Source organism: Corapipo altera, unplaced genomic scaffold (genome assembly GCF_003945725.1).
Source record: "Corapipo altera isolate COAL_440 unplaced genomic scaffold, ASM394572v1 61281, whole genome shotgun sequence".
Lineage (NCBI taxonomy): Eukaryota > Metazoa > Chordata > Aves > Passeriformes > Pipridae > Corapipo > Corapipo altera.
The window spans coordinates 4,087,355-4,107,261 of NW_020884921.1; the positions used below are offsets into that span (position 1 = coordinate 4,087,355).

Genomic DNA, 19,907 nt, shown 5'->3' on the forward strand with positions numbered 1-19,907 from the left:
TTTCTCAGATCAACAAAAGAACCCGAATGGTAAAGAAAACTATTGGTAGAACTTACTCTAAACAGCTAGTGACTAAAGCAAGCTCCTCACTTCTGTTAGCAGTATTTTTCCCTTTAATTAGCAAATTGCTCTTTTATCAGGAGTGATCTCTTAAAGAATTGAGCGTACTAAAGCATAGTAAGGTGTCCCTATCCAAGTTAAAAGCATCTTTTGACTTCTTTTTGGAAGAGTTCGGATAGAACGTATTAAAACCCAAGTGTGGTTTTTAGTGTGGTGGGTTTTGGTGGGGGCTTGTTTGTTTGTTTGTTTGTTTATTTGTTGGGGCTTTTTGTCTAGAAACCTTTCCAGCTAAAAAAAGAAATTATACACTCATGATCCAGATGTGATCATACACATGATTTTAAGTTTGGCTTTGAGACTCCTGCTGTGTTTATCCAGGTCCTGGTTGTAGTCTAACCTAACTGGATGGCAGATACCTATTCCACATATTATAGATGCAATTCCACCATTCTGTGAGTTTCACGATTTTAGCTGATGCAAGCTTTTTGCATTCCTCGAAAGAGAGTGAAGTTCTGTGAAACAGGCAGTCTATACACCAGACCTATTCAGATGTGGCCCCTCAAGTGGCTTCTTTTTTTCCAGTTAAATTCCGTTTAATACTTTTTTGCTGGTGGTCTGCAAGGAGCTTCTGGGAGAGACATCATGGTGTTGCGTCTCAGTCCAGCTGCATATTGAAGGTTGCTCTTAAGATGTGTGACTTGTTTCTCTCAAAGACTTGCAGTGTGGTTCATAGCATCGTGAAAGTTGGTAGGTAATCAGCAACATTTGGTAGATCGAACATAATACTCTTTGTACCCTCTGTTTTTTATTGGCAGTAATAAATAACATAAGTCATCCTTATGCATCTAAGTCAAACAATGAAGATTTCTTGCAAAAAATAAAATTAAGAAACCCTCCACTTATATGATATTTACCTAAAGAAATTTGCTTGTGAACTTGCAATTTTAGGAGTTTGGTACTTAGTCTGTAACTTCTGTGCATTTCATATTCAAATGCTTGCCTGTCTTCAGCTTGTTTTAAAAGAAACCAACAACCAAACAAAAACCAGATAGTCCACTGTAGTCTCAGATGCTTATCAAAGGCCCTGCAGAAACTAACCTCTTTTTTAGTATGTTGAACTTTATTTTGGATGACTTGGTACTCTCCTGCTGTTCTTGAAAAAGAACATTTTTAAGGTAGCTTCATCTAAGGAATGCACTTAAAATCTGTGACAATAAACTACCTGCTCGTGGATTCATTATTATCCTAGACCTTACATGGGAGTTTAAATGCTCAACCAGTTCTTTTGCAATGTGACTTGTTTAGCTTTCCATTTTAGGATTTATATTCCTGGTGCCTAGTTCCTCATTGTGTGATCCTCTCAGGGGCACCTTGTTTTAAGGGATAATCTAGTGAAGCTAAACTTAAGACTATTGAAAAGAACTAATGACTCTGTGTCAGGATACTTGCTTTAAACCTGTCGTCTGCCCAAAACATTCTCCTTTTTCATTTTAAGGGGTGGTAGTTTGGAAAAAAAGATAATATTTCATGTTTGTTTTAACCTGTTACCTCTTCTGATACCTTCATTAAGCGATGGTGCTTTCTTTCAAAAGAGTCTGCAAATAAATACTGCATTCAGGCATGCATTTGTTGTGAATATGTAGGGACTAGCCAGAAACAGTGTTTGTAAAAAAGAACAGAAAAATTCCTTCAGTGTGTCAGACTTCCATATCAAATCAGATTTGACATGTACTGTGTACAAATGAAGCTATCAAGGGCTAGAGGTAAGAGGTTTCTTAATATGTCCTGAAGGGTGCTCTTTCTAGAATTTATACCTCAGTTTGTCAACATGCATGAAACTATAATTTTTCATGTAGAAATTCCATCCTGAGAACTGCTACTCATTTTCAGTGTATACTGTTGCCTGCTGCTGAAAGTTATTAGTGACAGCTGACTTTTTAATCATTGCCGTGGTTTGTTTGCAGGATAGATAAAAAGTCTCACTGCAGCAGTACTGAGATCACCACTGGTGCTTTATCAGTCATGTTTGTTTCTATTTTCCTTAGCCTTATGATGGTCCACTGTTTCATACTGTCTTTGTTTATTTTGGTGTTTTTTTGTTTTGGCTTTTTGGGTGTTCATTTTTTCCTTTTCTGTTGAATAAAGTGAATGCAATGTAAGGTTTCTTACTCAGGGGCACCTTTAAACATATAATGCCATTTTCATATTACCTTTTTTTTTAAATAAGTAATATATTTAATTTGCCTGGAGCTGGAGGAGGGAAGAAGGCTTATGTGATGCACAGAAGGACAACTCAGAAAAGCAGGAATTTCATTTTGAGTAATGGAGTTAAGTGTCTTAAAAGAGCATAAATGGTCTTACTTGGTTAATCTTGGTAAAAACATTTTTTTACTGTATCTATTATATTAACACCACCTCTGTTTTGTAGCCCCGTTGTTTTCATGTACACTTCCTCTTCTAATTTTTATGGTGTTTATAATTTCTTAGGCATTTTGTTTCTTGGAATCCATTAATCTTGGAAGAAGGTAAGGAAAAAAAAAGTTGGACCACCAAGTAAAGTTGGTTAGAAGACATCAGCAGTACAAGAACAGAGCAAAAAGACATAATGTGACACAGTAAAATAGGGTGAATTTGACAAACATGGGTTTATGGCAAACATTCTTGGTTAACTGAGAAAGAAGTCTTGTATGCTGGCTATTTGGCTGATTATATAAGTGTGGCTTTTCTCCAGAAGAGTTGAATGAAGAAAAGCAGGTTCCAGCTCTGGACTCTCCTGCAGAGAGACCTTCTCGACTAAGTTAGGAAAAGGTGGGGAGAGAGAAACGTCCTCATTTATGCTAACTGGCTGAAAATAGTGGAGGTTTTCTTTTACTTTCCGGTTTTAATCAGGCTTTTGTTTAGAAGAAAGAGGTGGATACAGTTGCAGAGAACACAGACAAAAAAAGGCTGGTTAGGTTGTACTCAAACCATCTCTCTTACTCTACCCTAAATGTCTAGGGCAGCATGGTAAGATATCCACTTTTGTGTTTTGCTGAACTGTTTCCAATAGATCATCTTAAGCAAAGACCCTGGCCTATGCAGGAAGAGAAATTGTCAAGAAATAACACACTGTGCATCTCCTTTTCTGCAAGGGGGACTCTGAAGAGAAGGGACCGGAAGCGCTGTTCTGAGGCAGTATTTGTGTAACAGCATTAAACAGCAGGAGGCAGCTAATTGTGACAATACTCCGTCATTGAGGAAATATGTAATGTTCCTTGTATCCTACTCCTAGAGATATGACACCAGAATCTTAGTAATTAGTAATGCCAATTCAGGTGATTAATTTTTTGGAGGTCAGTGATGCTGCTTTGCACGAATAGGCATTACCTGTTGCAAGGAAAGTTAGTCAGATTATGGACCCTAGTTAGACTACATCAGCTGACACCTAAAGCTCTTTGGCTAGAAAATAAATTGCTTATAGACTATGTTTCAAATAACACAGGTGTAAAATTAAAGAATCCCGTAGGCAAAAGTGGACAAAAAAGCAACCAAGGGTGTTAGAACGACCTCACAGCTCTTAGCTCCCTGATTTTATGTTTTAACATCTTTTTTGCAGAGCTTAGGTTCTGTTCCTTTAATGCAAGTAAACTTTCTTGCTATCAGAGGGTTTTTGTCTTTAATGCAGCAATGATTTTAAAAATCAGATTTTATTACAGTGTGAGATGTCTTATCATTTGGTTTGCAATGGTAGCTTCCTTTGCTACTTAGAGAAAATACACATTTTCTTATTTTGCATCTCTTTTCCTTTTCAAGGAAGATAAACCATTTCTGGAATTCTGCTGATAAAAGTTGTTAAAATAAGAGATTACTTGTCTTCAAGCTCTGCAAAAACTTTTAGACCTCTCACAAGGCTATTATGATTATTTTTGCCTTGGTATAGCTGGCTGCTAGGGTGTCCGCTTCAGCAGATAGGAAAATTTCAGCTGAGTTACTATAAATGTGACGAAACTTCTGGATCGTGTTTGTCTTTTCCTACAAGCTTCAAAAACTCAACTGCATTTCAAAAACTCTGGTGAACAGGCTCTCTTAAGTTTGCGGTGATGCTGGTAGACAATGCAGTGTGTTGGGAGTTCTGCGTGCTGTTGCTCATTTTCTCAGCACATCCACAATACCACGCTTCATGGAAAAAGGGAGAAGGTATTACACCACGTAGTAGTTTAAAGACTTGGAAAAGGACTTGCAGTGTGTCACAATTCAATGTGGATGCATGTACTAAAACTGAAAGATACCGAAGACCCCTTTTTCATTTGAAGTCTGTTTAGCTTTTTTTAATAACTCTCTATTGATTTCTAGTGGCTTATACTTCAGTTTCAGGACAGGAGTCTCAAGAAATACTGTCTCTTCACTCCTGCTTGTTTTTTCTGCCTCTCCATAGGTAGTTTTGAACGTTTATGAAAACAGAGACTGTTTTAAAATGTTTTATCTGTTCTTCCTATTGGTGGTACTGATACCATAGGGGAAATTAAAGAGAGCATTAATAAAAATGAACACCCTGGTGACCACTGAGTGTGTTTTCAAAGTGTGGTAGCTCACACTGTTTCCAGTGGTGTTTGAATTGTGCAAAAATTTCTCTAACTCAGAGGAAGGGTAAGAGTAGTTAAGGAGAAATGCTACAGTTCTGCATATTTTATTTCTGCCTTCCCCCTTTACTGTGAAGAGATGACAGATGTAAATGCTCTTGAATTCTGTGTGTGTAAATGTGTGTACCTTTTCTTAAATAATTCCATTTTTACTCTTAGGCTTAGCATCTAGCATACTAGAATTTAATTTGAATTACTACTCATGTGGAAGAGAGTCGTAGTTAATTCTGCAAAAGGGATTACAGATCTATGTTCATTTTTAATAGCCAAGGCTTGCTTAATATGTCTGGGTTAAGGAGAAATCAAGGCTTCTCTTCCTTGTTTTTTTATCACATAGTGCAGTGATTTCCAAAGGTCTTGGTTTTGCACTCCTATCAATATTTAAGCACACATCTTTAATGTATGTATAGTTCATTCATAAATTATATACATGCAGTAATACCTGTACTAGTACCTACATTATAAAACGTACACAAGAAATAGAAGATTTAGAATTATGAGATAAAGATTAAATAATATTTGAAAATGTTGGGGGTTTATTGGTAAAAAAAAATACCTTTTACCACTCACTGAAAAAATTATGAATATTCTTGTTAATTAAAATCTTGGTTTAATTTTGTGGTACAGTGGTTTGAAGGTATGGTTCTCCTTTAAGTTTATTTAGGTAAGATAAAAAGAAAATCTTGTTTTAATGACTGACACAGCTGAAGAATATAGCTAAAGATAAATGGCTTCAGGGGGAAGAAGTGCATTGTTGTCTGCACTTATTAAATCACAGTACTTTTTTTTTAAATCATATCAACTAATTGTGTAAAGGTTTTTCTTAGATTTTGTCTAATAATTTTCCATCTACCTTGTCAATCAGTTCTTCCATATTTAAAGCTTTGCAATCCCTCCAGATTAGTGTTTTTAACAAACGGGTTCAAAACCCACTGAAACTTTTTGTAAGATTTTCAAACAGATTAGAAATTTCTGTCTCTCAACTTTTAAGATGTACAAATACAATAGCATTTATAGGTGACATGTATTGATTTTGCTAATAAGATGACATAATGATGGAAACATTTCCAAAAATCTGTTTTCAAAATGTTGTCTCTATAGCATGAGTTTCTTTTGAAAACCAGTTGCTTTTTTATTGTTGAAATGTCATCTTCACCTGGAAGGTATACACAAAGTTTGTTTTTCAAAAATGTATGTTATGTAGCATGCTACTGGTAACAAATGGATTCCACAGAAACAGTCACTTTATTTGAAACACTTCTTTTTGAAACTTAACAACACTCCCAGAGGCCACCAAAAACTAATATTCGTGGTCAACAATGCTTCTAAGCAGTTGAACCTCTCATAGTATAAAACTCTCTTATGGTCACTCTTTATCTTGTCACAAAGTATTGTAAGTACTTTACTGTTTAGTGGTCTTATTTTCATGAAAGTAAGAACATCAGTGACATCCTGTTCTCTTCTTGCTCCGGATTCTTTGCTGCAGTAAATTGCAATGAATGAATTTCATTTGTGCTGCAATATCTATCACCCCTACTAGATTCTAATTTTTATTCCAGGAACCATATAATTGCTGGTTACATTTTCACAGTTTTCCATAAAACTTTTTTTTTTTAATAAAAGCAATAGTTTACTGTTCGTAACATAGCTTCTCTAATACGTTTCCTTCAGTGGCTCATGAAAAGTAGTTTTTTGTGTATTTCATTATTGAAAGAGAAAGTAGTAAATACCAGAAGTTGGGACGTGATAGAAGCATCTGAACTTTCATCCAGCTATAGAGCAAACTTCAGTGGATGATTTCTTCTAATACTTGTTTCTTCAGATCTTCACAACTATTTTCTGTCTGCCTTTCAACACCATTTGCTGACAAAGAAATGCACTTCAGTTTGTCGCTGTAGGTTTCCATGCATTATTTTAGCCATTTTTACAGTAGCAAAAAGTAAATTCTCTGATGGCATGTGGCATGTTTTTCCCTTTATCTTAGGTAAAATAACTTCAGAATTCAGGCTGCTACACATTTATCATTAAACTAATGAAATTTCGTAAAGTGCAAGATTGAATATCACATGACTTAAAACCTTGCTGGGAAAAATGAAGGTTTGTCTTTGTATTCTGGATGGTTAGTTTTCAGATGTCTTGCTGATTGTGATGGCTTCGTGCTACCATTGGCCAGTGTCTCAAGGCACAGTATGCATTTAGGGCGAGAGTAATTCTTAGCAATGGTGGATGTAAATAACTATTTCAGATAGTCTTGATAATTGAAACTTTTTTAACCAACTTCTTGTCAGATGCCATTAGATTGTCATTGTATTTTACCTTGTAGTGTGACTGATGAAGAGCTTGTACAGGAGGAAGAGAAGAAGTGTCAGCTCTGCCACTTTCTTGTTCACTTGCACTCACAGTATTAGTGTTACCTTCCACTGTTTCTTTACAGGGCTCTTTTTAACAGTTCTCCATTTTGTAAAGGTTAGTTTCATTAAAGCTAAGTAATACTATCCATAAATACACCTAATCAGGCAGAGGCAGTCTGAAGTCCATCTCACTGCACAGAATAGGAATGGAATGATTGCACTGGTGTCACTGCTCTGAGTTGTGGAACACAAACTTCCCTTGGGATCCCACACCTGACACAGGGCCCTCAGACTTGTGGACTGAGTGAGCTTACCAGTGACAAACCGTACATTAAATGTTTGTAAAGGTGAATTTGTCGTTGGTTTTTTTGGGTTTTGTTTTTTTTTTTTATTTCCTGGGTTGTTACTTTGTTGTGGTTTTGGTTTTGGGTAGGTTTTTTTTGTTTTTCATTTGTTTGTTTTAGGTAAAAACAAATCTAAATAGAAGTTCCAGTATGTTCTTCACATATCCTGTTGGTTGTCTTGCACACCTTCTGGTTGTGTGCACCCCTCTTTGAAGACTGCCTTCATGTTCAGTGGTTTGTCTTGTCAGAGAGGTGCAGGCTGGAAGAGCGGGAAGCTGTTTCTCTTTCAATTAACACCTGAAGGGCAAATAGTGTAGCTAAAAGGTTGGTTCCTTAGAGGATGATAAAGCTTTTAGGTAAATCCTGGCCTTCCTCACATCAATTAGCGGAAGTATGGATTGTCTTTCTCACTAGAGAGGCTGGCTTTCAGAGGTAGATTCTCAGTTAAGTCCTGAGGCAGGGTCACTGGACCCTGCTCTTGTGATAATGGGAAGCAATGACTTGTTTTGTGTAGATCAGCACTACAGGTGAAAAAAAAATAAAAAGTACAAACAAAGTCCTGGTGATGTTACATCTGTGGAGGCAGTAGCTGTTGGTCTCTGTATGTTGAATTGATATGATATAGTAAACTGCTAGTATCTGTGCTGAATGGAAGTTGAAATGACAACATGTTGCTGCAGTGGGGGTTCAGTAGGTCTTTATTTTCAGTGCCTCATTTCTTCATTATGGACGCAGCTTAAGAGACATGGCTGGAAAATGCCACAGATACACTTTTCCATTTGTTACAAGGGGAAAGGTAGCTCTTTATTTTCCTCTTTACGCAACTCATCTTCCTTTGTCTCAAACAAGTCTGCATATTCTGGTGGATTTCTTGATTTTTAGAAAAAGCTAGATAGGTATGTGGTTTTACTTTATTGCTGCTGCTTTCTTACAGGTATTTTGTAAAAAACAAATAAGGCACTCCTTTATGTCAGAAGCTGATCACTGGTGTGCTCTGGTGTTAGTCTAAAACTGCTTTACGTGAGATAAAAGCAGAAAAAACCCAGTTGGTAATCAAGTCTGTTCTTTCTTTCTGCCTTGTAGATACAGAGCTTTAGAGATAATTAAGTAACTCTTAGGCTGAAAAATTCTAATCAGTTTCTGTTTAAATAGATAGCTACTCCTGTTAGACAGTAGAGGGTTTCGAGTTTTTTTGTTGTGTTGATACAAAAAGGTTTTCTTTAAACTGCCTTTACACAAAATATTGTCATGAGAAGTGCTAGATGATTTTTTTTTTTAAGTAGAAAAAGGAAGAGGACAGTTTGCACCCAGAAGTATATAATAATTTAATCTTGTTCTCTTTTGGATCTTTTCAGTGACTTAAATGATAAGAAGAAAAATACTAATTTTCTCTCTAATAATGAAAACACTTTATACGCTGAAAACTGAGCACTTGAACTCTGTAGCTCTTAGTGTAGGGTGTGTTTTTTGCTTTAGGCTCTGCATCACTGTTACTGTTCGTTCAAAGCCTTTAAATTTCTCTAGAGGAGAGTCTTTTGATATGTGGACTGGTGCAGTCCACATATCAAAATTTGGGGATTTATAGGTGTTACATATCATACAGTGCTGCTTGGTACTGTCTTAATGGTCTCCAATTTGCCTTTATTGCATATGTTCATGCAGAGTTTACTTATTTATTACTCCACTTCCTACTTCCTTTGCAAACAGGAGCTTAACGTTTCTGAGTTACAGTGCTGTCTTTGTAGAGTTGTAGAGTGCCTCCAAGTCAGTGTTCTACTGAAGCCCAGGTTGCAACACTGTATGAAAGGACAAGATAAAATAAACAATCCATTTCTAATCCTCAGAGGTTGTTAGTTACTTGTCCTGTGGCCAGTGATCCACGAAGTTCTTCACAATTCAGTAGAAATGAAACTGTATTTGTTAATCTTACCTGATTTTTTTGTATGCGCTGTAGTTCTCTGAAGATGTCAGAGAGTATGTGGTGCACGTAGGGAAGTGTGCAGGCAGAACCGAGACGTAGGGAAGTGTACAGGCAGAACCGAGTAGTTTCACACATCTGCATTACTTTGGATGATTATAGTTAAAGGAGGCTCTGACCAGCATAGACTAGCCTTGTGTGTTGGAACTCCTATAGTGCTTTCTAAGAGTTAATTTCAAACTCTTATGCATGTGCATATACTGCTGTAGCATCCTGAGTTTTGATAAATATTTCAGCAAGTCCTTTCTGTTTCCATAGTTTTAAAATTACCTGTTGCTACTTGGTTTGTCTTTTCACCTTTCCTTCTGCTAATCTGATGCTGACTAAGACCTTTGAATTTCATAGTACTGTTTTTTTTCGATTCTGTTTACCAATTAGCTGTTAGTCTCTGGTAGACATCCTGCATTGTCCATCATATATGGTATCTGTAGGGAAGCTTTAAACCAGCTATGGTGAATGTTGCTATTTGTTCTTTGTTCTTGTTTCTTTTCATTTCAGCCCTTTCTCTCCCCATCCCTTTTACTTCTACCTGCAGATTTGTTTTGTAGTCTTGCATTTATTAGTAATGTGGTTGAATTAAAATTTTTACTCTCATCTGTTATGACCTGCCCCAGAAGAAGGGAGGGGGGTAGCCCAGGTTTTTATCAATAATTCCCTTGGGGTGGATTAGAGTGAAACGGCACTGAATAATCGGTGTCTAAAAACACATATTGATAAGGTTTATTTTAACAATTCTGTATCAACAGGCATGCTAGCATTTCTGTGTTGTCATATAACAATGTGACATAGAGATAACCTTTGGGGGGGGGATGAAAATGCATAGGGGAGAGAAAGGCAGGATAAGAGTGAGGGAGAGTAAGGGAAAGAAAAGCTGAGAGTGGACAGATGTATATAGTCACCGCCCGTGGGGTCCAGCGATGAAACTTAGTAGTTGCAGCTTCCATGTCTGTCAGTTGAAGTGGTGGCCTTGATCTGCTGGGGGTGAAGGAGGGAAGCCCCCACACTCCGAGAAGTTATGAGTTATTATATCCATGGTCAGTGTCACGGGCCACGCCTCGAGCCTCCAACCTCTCCCTGGGCCCTGCGCAAGAGTTTCTGTGTCTGGCCTGGTTCCCACCCTTTTCCAGACTGGCAGAGGGGGTGATGGGCTCCTATGGGCCATCAGAGGCCCCACCCCTTCAGGGCCCAACACCTTCAATTGCCCATCAGAGGTACAGTGCAACAGTCAAAAGCCTGCAAGCTGGGCTCTTCACTGGAGGGAGGGACAGGTCCAACTGGCCATCCCAGGAAAAGTCAAAAGCCTGCAAAAGTCTCCTAGAATGCATAAATCATTAACCATTTCAGTCTATGGCACTCATCAGATGTTACTGTGATGCAGTTGAGTTGTATTAGTTTGCTTTTGTCCAAATCAGGCCAATCTTTTGTGAGCAATTCCAGGGATTATGGAATTGCTCTTACTTTGCTGGTCCTTCTCAAAAGCCTAATGGGAATTCATTACCAGAATCCCAGCTTTGTTGAGAACTAGCTGGCAAAATAAGTAGTCTCTGTGTTTTCTCTGAATATTATATGATCTACATCTGTTGGTACTTTTTGACAGAGGCCTTAGATGATAGCTGATCTCTTCGTAAATAATAAGATTTAGCACTAGCTAGGTTTTTTGCGTCCAACTCTACAGCAAATAGCATTATATTAGACTTTTATTTTCCTTATCTCAATCCATTTGGTTTTGAAATTAGCACTCAGTTCTTCCTGGGAAGAGCAACAAAGAAAACTTCTCATCAACTGTCTGTCCCTGGAGATGTGCAAGAGTAGTCTGGATCTGGATGTTCTGGTTTAGTGGTTTAGAGGTTGCAGTCACAGTGCTGGGTGGACAGTTGGACTGGATGATCTTGAAGGTCTATTATAACCTTGATAATTCTGTGATTCTGTCTAGTCAGTGTAATTTTTACTTACTTATCTAAATAGACTGTAAATTTTATTTTTTCTTTTCTTCCTTGTTCTCCCTCCACCACTGTCTCCCGTTCACATGTTTCTCATAATGTTAGCAAGTTGACCAAGGTGGCTTATTCCAGTGTTAGTTTCCCCATACCACCTTAGAAAACACTACCTTGTTTTGGTTGCCTCAGGCTCCTTGAGTAATTGAACCTATAGTTAGCACTGTATTGATGTGTGTGAACTATTTTACTGCTGTATGGAAAGCTGACTTAATTACCATCCATATGGCTTAGTATTTTGCACATTATTATTGTCCTCTTTGAGCAAGTGTTGTCCTGCATGGAGGTATTTGATTCCTTTCCCCTCCTGCAAGGTTGTGTAGGATTTACACATTTTTGGTGACCTTTTATCACCGTAACTTGGGCTGGTATTTACTCGTGTCTCTTCATGCTGAGCTTTTTTCTATTTCTCTTCATTTATAGTTAGTGCTGCCTTCTGTAGTCCCGCTGACATTTATGGCACTTTGTTTTGCTGAGAAATGCAGTTGTTTTATAATGGTGTGATTTACCCAGTATTTAAGGTAAGGCAACGTTTGTGTACAAGAACGTTATTACAATGAAAATCTCTTTGGACAATTATCATCAAGTGCCATTAATTTCTGGCACAGTTTAACCTCCAGTCATGTTCTGTAGTGGATGACCTGCTTTATTGGCAGGTGAGGTCAGTGTTACAGCACCATGCCTGAAGTAAGCCTTTGATGAAGGAAACTGGAAATTTGGGAGCAGCCTTGTTGCTTCCCAGTTTTCCTCTCAGCAGGTGCAAGGGAGCCCAGCAGCAGTGTGTTTCCCCGCATCTCCCCCTCCAGGGCAAGGAAGTTTCACCATGGTGTGTCTGTTTGCCTCTCTTTCTTTCATCGTTACCAGTTGCAGATGGCTGATGGAGGTGCAGCCTGCAGGGGTCTGTTTATGAATAGCTTCATTTCTTTTGCACTGGCACAATTTTGTTGGTGCCAGCAAAAGCAGAAAGAGGAGTGGGTTTGCTTTGTTTTGTAGCTTTAAAATGTTGTCAGTTAAGTGTGCTCTTGGGCAGATGATCAATCTGCCCTCTCCCCTGCCCCATGTCCAGCTGACTGTACTGTCAGAGATTGACTGGGCTTTGATACCACTTTTTAACATGTTTGATTCTGCTTCATGTTTACTCTGGTTTTTAAGCGTTTGCAGTCAATGTGTACATAATTTAAAGTTGTTTTGCCATGTGGTGTTTCTTTTCTCATGATACCTTTGAAATTAATTAGTAGTATTAGTAGTATTAATTTACTGAGGAATCTTACTGAAGTTTTAACTCAGCTACTCTGTGAAGTTTTTCTAGACAAACAAATGTAAAGTTTTTGAATGGTCATAAAATAAATATTTGGCATTCTAAGTATGTTAAATCTGGTGTAAAACAAATATACAGGTGAAATAATCTGGCAGTTCAAGTGTATGCCAAGGAAAGTGCCTTGGCACAAGTCATACCACACCTGACAAATTCAGAATTGTCTGCATGGGAAAATTGTCTTTTTGTTTAACAGAAAAACATGATCTGTGTAGCCTTTTGGTTTTGGTTTTTTTTTTTTTTAAGGAGTACTGCTAATCTGTAAAGATTGAAATCAATCTTTAGTTGGACAGGTCTTTATGAAGTAGATTTAACTGTTAAAATGGGGTTTGATGAAGCTAAGCAAGGATTTTGGAGGGGGTGAAGGTGGACAGTTTGTGTGGGTAAAAAACATTTCTATCACGTTTTATTTTCCTTGCTTGACTCTGCCATATTAATTTGAATGTTTTTGCATTATCTTTCCTTTTTTTGGCTTCACAGAGAGTATCTGATTACAGTTTGAATTTTTATTTCCTGTATATTTTTAACTTCATTCATCTGAACTTATTTAATCGTCTGCGTCCATTTCTGTGCTACCTATATGTCTGGTCTAACTTAACAGTTGACTTATAGGTGAAGCTAAGGCAGCTTTTTTTTTTCCTTTTAATCCTGTTACCTTGGCAGTTGTGTAATATCCTACTAACTTGCCATTGCAGCCAATCAGATGATGATTCCGGGTCAGCATCAGGTTCTGGATCTGGTTCAAGCTCTGGAAGCAGCAGTGATGGAAGCAGCAGCCAGTCAGGCAGCAGTGACTCTGACTCTGGTTCAGAGTCAGGCTCTCAGTCAGAATCAGAGTCTGACACATCTAGAGAGAAGAAACAAATTCAGTCTAAACCACCAAAAGTTGACGGATCTGAGGTAAAGAAGACACATAAATGAACCCTTTGGAGGAAAGGAGGGGGAAATACTAAAAACAGTCTTTCTGTGCAGTTAGTTTCAAGAGCAGTGCTCATTTAAAAAATGAGCTTGGATTGGATTAGTGAATGCATTTCCTTATCTGCCTTAAACATTGGGCAAGTTTCTCATGTGTAAATACTTGAATTAGTGCTTTTAGAATTCTCACATTTTTAAGTATTTTGAGTTAAAAGACTACCTAAATTTCATCAGAGTGAAGCATACCTTGATTTATTGGAATTTACAGAAGACAAAGACACATATAATGTTATTTCTGAGATTCTGCTTTTACATTGTTTCTTTGGCGTTTGGTCTCCTTGTATCAGTAATTTACATTTTTTTCTCTAATGCTTGGTTTCCTTGCATCAGTAAATGATGGTATAAAAATGTCAAGCTTACATACAGTTGGCCGTCTTTATCAATAAGTCAGCTAAAGGCAGGAAAAAGTGGTGTTTAGAAATCCCTTTAATCCAGTAGGCCAGAGTTACCTGCTTTCTCCTGTGTTGTATGGACTTCACTGGAGTGTTAGACCATATTTATGAAAGGTAGTAGTTTATTAGTTACCACAAGAACTGAAAACTGTTAAGAATTCTGTGTTATTTTTTTTATGTACTTCGGTGTTAACTGTATGAAACAAAAACTGTGTTAGTTTAAAACTTAACTTTAAAACTTTTAAAGGTTTTACCTTAACAATACCTATACAACTGTTGCTAAATCATTGTAGTAATTGTCCTGGCAATTAGCATATAACATTCTGTTTTGCAGAAATCTTACTACTTTTAAAAGCTAGCTGATATTATTAGTTAATACAGTATTTTGTAATGAATTTTTTTAATTGATAAAGTAAAGATCAGTCTTAATAGGATGCTACTTAGGAAAAGTAAATATGTGGTAAACTGGAGACTCAGTATGTTTAGCTGACTTGGCATCTCTATTCCTGTTTAGTTTTGGAAGTCTAGTCCGAGTATACTTGCTGTGCAAAGATCAGCAGTGCTCAAGAAACAACAGCAACAACAAAAGGCAGCCTCGTCAGACAGTGCTTCAGAAGAGGTGATTAACATAATTTAGATTTTTAGAATGTAAATATGCCTGTCTTATTGTCTTAGAATAAAATTAGTAGGGCCAATTGCTATTCTCTGAGTGTACGTACCAAGTCTGGGTTTAGTCGGTAACAGTAATATTCAAATAACTGGCAATTTTATAAGGAAAATAAAAATAGCTCTAGTTACTTGTTTTCAAGTGAGTTGTCCCAAAATTAGAGCAGCCTCGATTCCATGCTATTTTTAGATAGATATTCTGTGTTGTCTTAAGCCACACAGTACTGCCTTACATTGAATATTTGGCTCCTTGAGTTTTGTAAAGACAGATAAAAATGCTTAAGTATTTTTTCAGTTTGTTTCTGTATAAAGTGGCTGCTGTGGTTTTTCAAATATTCCATGTAGAGTAGAAAACTATGGTTTTTTAAATTTTCTAATAGTTACCACAAAAGAATTCTTGTATTTTAAGTGAGGCCTGTATTTGAGGTGTTTCAAAATCTAAAATCATAGGCTGAAGAAATGTTGACTTCATGCTGTATGAACATCTTTTAAGAACACTAGTCTGAACTATGAAATGGAAATTATTTGCAAAGCAGTCTTTTTGTCCTTTATTACAAAGGCTATGCCAGATATTGCAGTCATTTGGTTGGATTTCTAATTCTATGTGATTTAGCAGCTCCTCATTTAAACTTAAAATTTAATCACCTGTCATTAAAACATTAATTTACACCAGTTAAGCACTCTCTTCCTGAAAGATATTTTTCAGGATAAAAGTTAATCTAAATCTAAACTTGAGCTGATGAGATTGGCTTTAGCAAAATCTAAGTTTAAGAGGATTCTTGTTTTTTCTTTGAGTGTCAAGAAAGAAGAAACACGCTATTCTGAGAGTTTTCTTAAACTGCTATTTTAATATGAAACAATATGGAAGGTGAGAAGGCTCCTTCTCAGAGTAGGAGATTTTATTAGAATTTTGATAGAATTGTCTTGATTAACATGGGGCTACTTAAACCATGACCATGTGTGTAAGTCACAATGTTAATTTTTTAAGAAGGGGTTTTTTCTGATGTTCTCTAGAGCTGTGGTGGCACAGTGTATTCATAGATGGATAAATACAAAAACAATAGCAGTCTTTATTCTGTATTAACAGTACACCGCAGGGGATGAAGAGGGTAAAACATGAATCATATGCCTCCAGTATGGAGGTAAAAGCTGATTGATCTTTCAAATGTTAGAAGTACTTAATTATTTTTGTGATAATGGATTGGGTTTGGTTTTTTTTTCCTTCACCTGCAGGACTCTTCAAGTAGTGAAGATTCAGCAGATGACTCATCCAGTGAAAACAAGAAGAAAAAACATAAAGAGTAAGATATTTTCATAAGTAATAGCACAAATTTTTTATCATAGAGACGTGTGCTAATAATTTATGCTCCATTTCCTCATCCTTGAAGTGCTTATGTTCCCTTTTTAATTTGTCTTGATCTTTCATATCCAGTTTTGCAGTTTTTAAAATAGACTCTCAGATGAACATCATATTAGTTTCTTACGAAAAGAGTCTACACTGTTGAAAACATTAATCAGTGCTTTTATTTTTAAAATACTTTGTTGCAGTTTGTTTTTGAACTGAAGGCCCTCCTTAAAAATTCATGTAGAAATGGGTTGTCTCACAGGAAATTCAAGTTACAATCCCTCAGTTAGTACCAGATTCTTTTTGTTTGGATTTGTCCGGGGTTGTTTGCGTTTTGGGTTTTTTTCCCTCTCTGGTATGTTTAAAAGTTTTTATAGTTTTGATAGCAAATAACTTTATTAACTAGCAAAGAGCTTTTACTGAAAGTAGGCTCCTTCTAAATGATAGGTTATATGTTGTAATTGTGACAGTTATGGAGAGTCAGTGACCTGTGTTTTTTATGAGCAGTGTGTAAAAATTGAGCCATTCTATCATTCTTCGTCTCCCAATTCATAAATCGCTTCAGAGTTAAGGGCTGCCAGTATAATTTCTTCAGGAAATGTTAGTTGAGTGGAAAAAAAAAAAAGGAGACATAAAAAAAAGCACTGCAAAATGGTACTTCCTTAGCAATGAGCTGTTATTCACACTCTTTTGTTAGTTATGAGTTTGATTGCATCTAATAGCATACTCCATTCAGGAAAGATATTAAAGTTTAGGAAACTGTAACCAAATCACTTCAATAGCATACTCCATTCAGGAAAGATATTAAAGTTTAGGAAACTGTAACCAAATCACTTCACGTATCCATTGCTCGAATGTTTATCCTGTGGCTCATATGAGAAAGTCTGTCTGTGGTTGTTATCTGACGGACAGATCAGAGATTTCTCAATATATAAATCAGTACATGTTCAAGCCTTAGAGAATGGTGCTTTCTATCTGTTATATTTCCAAAGAAATACAGGTTGTGGATTCATGTTATTGTTTTTTAATTTACTGCTTGTAGAAAAAGTATTTTTTAAGGACAGCACCAAGGAATTCCAGTCACTCCAGACAGAAAGACAGCTTCATTGGGGGCCCGGTGTAAATGCTTGTCTGCTAACATAAGCAGTGTGGGGAATAAATGGGAGGAATGAGAGATGTGTGCACACCTGCAGGGCTCTGTCTTACTGACATCATGACTCCTATGACTGGAGTGTTGGAAGGATACAGGCTCTTCAGGAAGGTCGGGCTGGGAAGATGAGGAGGTGCTGGTGCCTTCCATGTCAATTACCAGATGGAGTGCATGGAGCTCCCCCTGGAGGTGGATGACTAAGAGCTTATGGATCAGGATCAAAGGGAGGGCAGGGACAGGTGACATTATAGTGAGGGTCTGCCCATTATAGTGGGCTGCCTAACCAGAAAGACCAAGCCAATGAGGCCATCTACAGGCAAAGAGGAGCAGCCTCACATTCTCCAAGTGACAGAGAAGCCAACAAGGAGAGGTACTATACTGGACCTTACTCTCACCAACAAGGAGGGGCTGGTGGGGAATGTGAAGCTCAAGAGTAACCTGGGTTGCAGTGACCATGAAAGGGTGGAGCTCGAGATACTCAGGGCGGTGGAGAGGATGCACAGCAAGCTCAATGGACTTCAGGAGTGCAGATTTCTCTCTTCATGGATCTCCTTGGCAGGATGTCAGGGGACAGAGCCCTATAGGGAAAAGGAACCCAGGAGAGCTGAATGATATTCAAGGATTGCCTCCTCCAGGCTCAAGAGTAATGCATCCCTCTAATGAGGAAATCAGAGAAGAACACCAGGAGGCTTGCATGGGTGAACAAGAAGCTCCTGGACAAACTTTAACAGGTAGCTTACCAAGGATGGAAGCAGGGAAAGGTAGCCTGGAATGATAAAGAAAAATTGTCTGAACAACCAGGGATCTGATTAGGAAAGCTAAAGCACCAGCAGAAGTAAATTTTGCCAGGGATATCCAGGGTAACAAAACCAAAACTTCTTTAGGTACATCAGGGATAAAAGAAAGACTAGGGAAAATGTGAACCTTCTCAGGAAGGATATGTGATAAAAAATTAGATGGAGGTTGCATTCAAAGAGTTGTGGTCAGCAGGTCAGTGTCACAGTGGAGGACATGGAAGAGTGTCATTCCATTCATTGTTGGAGCAATTCAGCCTGTAGAAGAGAAGATTTCTGGAAATACCCTATAGCACCTTCCAGTTCCTAAAGGTGGGCTTTAAGAGAGCTGAAGAGAGTCTTCTCACAAAGGCATATAGTGATAGGATAAGGAGAAATGGCCTTAAGATGAAGAAGGGTAGATTTGGATTAGATGTTAGGAAGAAATTCTTTACTGTGAGGGTGGCAAGGCACTGAAACGGGTTGCCCAGAGAAGCTGTGCATGCCACATCCCTGCAGGTATTCAAAGCCAGGTTGGATATGGCTCTGATCAACCTGATCTAGTGGAAGTGTCCATGTCCAGGGCAGGTACGCTGGAGCTTAGATGATCTTTAAGGTCCCTTCCAACTCAAACCGTTCTGTTTATTAAGACATTCCATACCATTGTTCATGTGTTGTCTGTACAGTAGATGTATTTGGGATGACTGAAACAATGAGAATGTAATTTCCTCCAGGAGACAATGTCCTGCAAGACAAGAAAGGGAGGAGGGATCAAAATGCCGATTCCTAGGCTTCTTGATGCGAAATTTAAGGAAGATGTTTCTTAGTAATATTCCACCTTTGATGAACAGTACTACTGCTCTAGCACCCTGGTCAAGTAGACCTAAACCTGATATTAGTATAAAGATTTATCAGTGTCTCAGCAGTGTATGCCAGACTCTTTGTTTTTTCTTATACATTAAGCTATTAAGATTAAATTCACCTGTATAATGTCAGAGTTTGAGTCAAGGTACTGTCGTCACTGGGTACGTCTTTCCTGCTGCGAAGTAGAAGATCTCAGTTAAGCAGAAATGAGGAGATCCTGCTGGTCAGTCACAAGTGTCTTACTCATAGTACCTTGCCTGCCTATGAAATGCTGATGTGGGAGCTTAGTGGGAAGTTTTGAGAGCCGATGCCACTCAGAGATTACTGCAGTTCAGATTTTTCTGAGTGTTTCTCAAAACTGCCATTATTATTCTTTGGTTCTCATGCAAAAGTTGCTGATTCTTCAGATGGGCCGCATAGGCATTAGACAGTATGGGTCTCTCCAGAATATAATATGACAGGACTTTATAATTTGAACATGTTAGTTCTGATTACTGTGTATCTTTCCAGTTTGACTTTTTAAGTGCTGTTTTCTTAATGTCGTGTTAACTCATTTGTCCTGCTAAATTTACACTGTTGTTATTTTAGATTTTAAATCTACTTGATAACAGAAAACTTAGTCCAACTCCCATTGGTCATTTTTTTACTTATCTAGTATTTATTGATGACAGTTTTCTGTCTCTTTAGCTGAAATAACTGTTACAAGATTTTTATTTCTGGGAAGAATATTGAAATTACAGCAGATCCCTCGTGGATGAATAACTGTTCTAAAAAACCCAATAATGTAAATTACTGTTTTGTCTTTCAATATGTACAGTGAAGACTGGCAAATGTCAGGATCCGGGTCGGTATCGGGAACTGGTTCTGATTCTGAATCGGCAGAAGATAATGAGAAAAGCAGTTGTGAAGAGAGTGAATCTGACTATGAGCCAAAAAACAAGGTCAAAAGCCGGAAACCTCCAACCAGGTAAGAAGTCAGGCATTTGGATACCGTGGTACTATTTCTAATAAGCAGTTGAGTGTTTACACAATACATGTGACTGAAAACATTAATGCTTATTTTTTTTAAAAGTACCCTTTT

The 19,907-nt window shown here is 37.6% G+C and overlaps 1 protein-coding gene across 2 annotated transcripts in view; it reads left to right on the top strand.

The window, feature by feature from the left end:
* Window positions 1-19,907, top strand: part of CHD1 (chromodomain helicase DNA binding protein 1) — a 59,934-nt gene that overhangs the window by 6,026 nt on the left and 34,001 nt on the right. For both annotated transcript variants that reach the window (XM_027656902.1, XM_027656903.1), the window contains exons 3-6: window positions 13,357-13,561; window positions 14,543-14,647; window positions 15,928-15,995; window positions 19,644-19,793. In XM_027656902.1, the coding sequence (XP_027512703.1) occupies window positions 13,357-13,561; window positions 14,543-14,647; window positions 15,928-15,995; window positions 19,644-19,793 (528 nt within the window). The remainder of the gene's footprint in view (window positions 1-13,356; window positions 13,562-14,542; window positions 14,648-15,927; window positions 15,996-19,643; window positions 19,794-19,907) is intronic.